A 5651-nucleotide genomic window follows, 5' to 3' on the forward strand; every position below is an offset into this window, starting at 1 on the left:
CTTACTTCGACCCTATCAACAACATAAAGTGTCTTTCAGATCATCTAAGTGCATCTTCATTGGCTATAGTCCCTATCATCAAGGTTACAAGTGTCTTCACCCCTCTGGCCGAGTTTACATAGCTCGGAGTGTCACCTTTAATGAGTCAGAATTCCCATATCAATCTCTGTTCACTCCTGTGTCACCAAGTACCTCCACTACTTCCCCAAACATAGATTCTAATGCATATAGGATACCAACCATTCCTATACCAACTCAGCCCCCAACACCAATTCCATTGACCCCACATCACAGTCCTGTTCAGCCTAATATAACAAATGATATTCCTGCCATTTCTTTATCCACTGATACTCCCAACACCTCTCAATCCGAACCCAGTACAGATAGCTCACCTCCTTCCATTCCAATATCAGACATTCATATCTCTATGCCTATTCCTCCTCAAATTCAAAAGGGTCATGCAATGGTAACAAGATCTAAAACTGGTCATCTTAAACCAAGGACTTTTGTTGCTAATCTTTTAACAGATCTTGAACCAACATCTTTCAAAGATGCTATTACTAACCCCAATTGGAGACAGGCAATGCAAGTGGAGTATCAGGCCATTCTGAAGAACAACACGTGGTGCCTTGTTCCCTACTCATCTGATATGGCTGTTATCAATAACAAGTGGATTTTCAGGACAAAATTCAATGCAGATGGCACCATCAATCGGTACAAGGCGAGGTTAGTTGCCAAAGGCTTTTAGCAGACCCCTGGGATTGACTTCTTCGAGACATACAGTCAAGTGATCAAACCTTGCACCATCAGAGTCATCTTCACACTAGCAACTGCTTACAACTGGCCAATCCAGCAGATCGACATAAACAATGCGTTTCTCATTGGTTCCCTACAAGAGACAGTCTACATGCAGCAGCCCCAAGGTTTTGAAAGTGACCAATTTCCCTCCCATGTTTGCAGGCTCAATAAGGCAATTTACGGACTCAAACAGGGCCCCAGGGCCTGGTTTGATCGTTCGAAACAGGCACTAATTCGATGGGGCCTCACCAACTCAGTAGTAGATACAAGTTTGTTTTTCCTCAACAAAGGTGGCAAGAGACTCCTAGTTCTGGTATATGTCGACGATATCCTCATAACAGGTGATGATGCTGCGCAGATACATCGACTCATTACTGATCTCAATGTTCAGTTTGCTTTGAAAGTTCTCGGGCAAGTGCATTACTTTCTGGGATTTGAAGTTACTCGTGATGCAACTGGTATTCATCTTACTCAGACCAAGTATATACGTGATCTTCTGGCTAAAACACGTATGAATGATGCCTCTCCTCAACCTACACCAATGTGCCCCAGTATTAAACTAGCATCCTCTTCAGGGACTCCACTTGCTAATCCAACCATCTATCGAAGTGTTGTAGGTGCCCTTCAGTACTTAACCATGACGCGCCCTGATATCTCCTTTGCTGTTAATAGATTGAGCCAGTACCTAAAAGCTCCCACCACTACTCATTGGACGGCCTGCAAGAGAGTTCTAAGATATCTAACTGGCACTTCAACACTTGTTTTACATTTCACACCAACCAGTCGTCTTGATATTCAGGCTTTTACAGACGCAGATTGGGCAGGGTGTCCAGACGACAGAAAGTCCACTTCGGGGTATGCCATTATGCTTGGAGGAAATTTGATTAGCTGGTCTTCGAAAAAGCAGACTGTTACAGCCCGGTCAAGTACCGAATCTGAGTACCGTGCGTTAGCTGCTGCGACTGCTGAGTTAATATGGATCCAATCCCGTGTTGATGAGCTTCGATTACCTGTTCTTCCTTGCCCGATCTTATGGTGTGACAACGTTAGTGCGGCTTCATTAGCTTCCAACCCGGTCTTTCACGCTCGTACAAAACATATCGAAGTGGATCTTCACTTCGTGCGTGATAGAGTTCTCAACAAACTCTTGGAGGTTCGCTACATTCCCTCAGATCAGCAACTAGCCGACATTCTGACCAAGCCACTCCCTATTACGAGTTTTCAGTTTTTGTGTAACAAGTTAACTCTTCAGTTACGACAGAGTATAACTTGAGGGGGGTATTAGACGAGTTAGCTAGCTTTGGTTAGTTACAGTCGTTATAACGACTTCAGTTTTCTGTTATTCAATTACTTGCAGTCCCTTGCACTGAGTTTGTTGTAACAGCTCACCTTGAGCTTCGCTTTATTCATCTATAAATATCATGAGCTCAAGATCATAACATCAAGCTCATTTTCATTCATTTCTAGTTTTTCATTTCCATTCAAAATCTCTCAAGTTTCTTCGAGCTCTTATAGTATCTTTCAAATTTTTAAAATTTTTTGAATAATTTATATTGCCAAAATAAGGTTCAAACCTGTTTTGAATTTAATTTTCGACATGATAAATTATTTAGAATTATCCAACTAAGAGAGAAACGTGTACGTAACATTACCGTTTTAAAAAGAATTTTGTTTGGCTCGAGGATTAGTTTGTCAATGGTATTATCTAGAAATAATCAAAGAAAATTTCTGAAACTTTTGCGCCCACACGTGCATTGAATAAAATGTGCACAGTACTTCTATGTTTGAAATAGAAGCACACAGCAGGTCTATTCTTGGTATTTTTGTCAAAATCCAACCCGTGTATTGTTATTGGACACCACTTTTGACCAAAGTTCGGACCAGATTTTTATCCTTCTATTGTAATATTATCTCACTTTTATGCATTACTTATTGATGAACCAATTAGGAGCAACTCAATGGAAAAAGAAAAAAATGTTAACCAAACCAATGAGGAAGCTTTTTATTTATTGGCATGAGAAAGAAGTCTTAGCTGTTTTAACAGAACATAATCAGACACAATAAAGTGTCTAATTAGATAACCCAACTAGCTGCCTACAGGCAGAAAAGAAAGCATACAACCCCATTAAACAAAGACAATAACACATAAGAAAAAATAGCAGGCTCATGCAGAGTAAAACATCCTCCTAGAGCAGCCTCAGCAAGCTACGACTTCGAGGCTTTCTGATTTTCTCTACTCGATGCCGAATTTCTTCCTCAGTATGCTGACGAATTCGCACACCTTGTTCCCCTCAGGTAGAGTTTTGGCGACACTCTCCCTCTGCATGCACCTCTTGGCCCATGCAATGAACTTGGGGCACTCGGCCTCAATGCTGAAGTTGCCATAGGTCTCATAGGCAGGAAACCAACTGTAGTATCCTATAAGGGCAACATCTACAAACCCAAAGCTCTCCCCTCCGAAGAATGGCTTCTCTCCAAGCTCTGATTCCAACACCTTCAAAATTTCTATGTATTCCTTCTTGGCTGCTTCAAGCTCTTCTCCTTTTGTGGTCCATATCTTCCTTCCACAATCAAAGACCTGCATATTTTGCAGTACAAATATATTAATAACTTTTTCAAGTTGGCTTTCTTTCAAATACATCTCTATTTAGCTCAGATATTTACTACTTACTCACAAATATGTATAGTACCAACAGCTACGTATTATTATTTTTATCATTTGATGATTCAGAGAAGTCGTTTTTAGCTAAAAGTAGAATACATTACTTGAATTGTATAACGCTACAAGTACACACTACTGTATATATATTAGAACTATAATCAAAAGTGAAAAGGGCCAAAAATTGTATTAATGCTGAATATTTGAGGTTCAGATCTATATATTGAATTTGAATCAACAGAATAAAATATAAATAAACTGATTCAACGGCCAAATTATAGTAAAGGCTTGTCAACTGTACAATTATTGTACCTACATGCTCTATTTAGAAAAAGATAGAATAATGATATTTATAAGAGATATTTACCGTGAAATTACTATGACTTAAATATTTAAGTTATTATTTTAGCAGTAAAAGTACATTATGTTATTCTGTTTATATTTTGGTGCAGTTTAGTACATCTATTTGTTTCACCGTTAAATCTGCCACTATGACATGAAATTTACTAATAATTTTGGTATATGTTCACCACAAATATTTTTTAAATTTGGTATTTTTGCCACAAATATATTTTAAATTAGGTACTTTCGTCACAAATATCCATTTAATTATGTTTTTTCGCCGCAATTATTCATTTAATTAGGTACTTTTGTTTACGTGTTACAATCGAATTTAACGGTAAGAATTAACGATTGTACTAAACTGCATCAACACATAGATAAAATGTACTTTCGCAAATATCCTTATTTATAATAAGGAATTTCAACTCAAATAAATTTGATGTTAAATAAAAATGACTAGTCACTAATGATTATAATGTTTTAGTTCATAATTTTAACCACGTATAGTATTGAAAAAAAAAAACTCCTAAAAAGACTCTCCAAAGAAAGTATCATTCTATTTTGAAAATAATAATAAAAAAAAATTGCATCTGCGTGTCAGTAAAACAAAATTAATTTTTTTTTTAATAATATATGCACTAAAATTAAAAAAAAAAATTTATTCCACACTCTTTTTTAAAAATATAGAGAACACCTAAACTAAATTTGATGGGTTAAACTTTTGCATAACTTCTTTACACATTTCATTACTGATAAAAAAAAAAGCTGCTAAAGCGTAGCCCTTTGACCAAATTCCTCTTTTAATAACTTCTGCTTTATAATAGTTCAAAAACTGAATATGACAGAGGGCTTATCTTCAAAACTAAATAGCTTTCCCGTGTTGATTCATTTCCAAGTTCGGATGCATTTTTCAGAAGAAAAAAAGGTATCATAATGCGTGTAAGTATTTCTCACTTGAATAATCATATATAAGAAAGGCTCAAACCCAGATCAAAAAGACAAAAGATAAGAAAAGTCCGATGCTTAAAAAGAGTTACCTTCTTGTCGATGTAGTCAGACCAAAACCTAGCTTGGGCTCTCTGGTAAGGATCAGAGGGAAGCAAAGGAGATTCCCCAGGCCAAACCTCATCGATGTACTGCAAAATAACGAGTGACTCACAGACCGGCTTTCCATTGTGAATCAAGACCGGAATCTTCTTGTGAATCGGGTTCATCTTCAGAAGCAGGGGGCTTTTGTCCCTCAGATCCTCGTCCCTGTACTCGTAATGAATACCCTTTTCAGTCATAGCTATTCTGGCCCTCATGCCGAACATGCTAGGCCAGAAATCCAACAGAATCACCTCGTCCGCCATCGTGATATTTTCTCAAACAAGAGGTGAGCGAGCAAAAGCCAAAAATAAGCTGAGAAAAATAATTATGAATGAAGTGACAGTGAGTCGGAGGGTATAGAGTATGGAGCTCCCTTTATATAGAAAACGAATAAACCAGATTCGAATTTTGTTTTGTATAACCACACTTTATCTTCTATTGGTCCAACAGTTTTGGATATATATAAATTTAATGGTTTATATATATTTTTGTTTGGTGTTTCGTCTCGTAATTTTTTTAAACTCTGTATTTTTATAAATTATTTTTTAAATTTGTATTTTATAAAATATTTAAAATAGAATTCTAAATTTAATTTTGATGAAGAAACAAATTGAATATAACAATACAATTTTTAAGTAGAATAATTTTATTTTTGTTCTGAATTATTATTTTGATAAATTATTTATATTTTTAGTTGAGAAAATATTAACTAAAATTGACTTTAAAATTCTATTTTAATTATTTTACAAAATATAAAATTCAA

General features: G+C 36.2%; 1 protein-coding gene across 1 annotated transcript; it reads right to left on the bottom strand.

Annotated features, from left to right (window-relative positions):
• Positions 1–2775: 2775 nt before the first annotated feature.
• On the bottom strand, positions 2776–5303 carry LOC133797602 (probable glutathione S-transferase). The gene is made up of 2 exons (XM_062235556.1): positions 4837–5303; positions 2776–3376 (listed from the first exon to the last, which is right to left on the bottom strand). The coding sequence occupies exons 1-2, from the start codon at positions 5149–5151 to the stop codon at positions 3032–3034; spliced, it is 660 nt and encodes a 219-aa protein (XP_062091540.1). The 5' UTR covers positions 5152–5303; the 3' UTR covers positions 2776–3031.
• Positions 5304–5651: the final 348 nt, after the last annotated feature.

Source organism: Humulus lupulus, chromosome 8 (genome assembly GCF_963169125.1).
Source record: "Humulus lupulus chromosome 8, drHumLupu1.1, whole genome shotgun sequence".
In the NCBI taxonomy this organism is placed as follows: domain Eukaryota; kingdom Viridiplantae; phylum Streptophyta; class Magnoliopsida; order Rosales; family Cannabaceae; genus Humulus; species Humulus lupulus.

Bases quoted from the DNA above. Each gene is read 5' to 3' on its own strand.
- LOC133797602 (XM_062235556.1), bottom strand. From the start codon at position 5,151: ATGGCGGACGAGGTGATTCTGTTGGATTTCTGGCCTAGCATGTTCGGC. The intron at 3,377-4,836 runs GTAACTCTTTTT...CAAAATATGCAG, and splicing joins CTGACTACATCGACAAGAAG to GTCTTTGATTGTGGAAGGAA.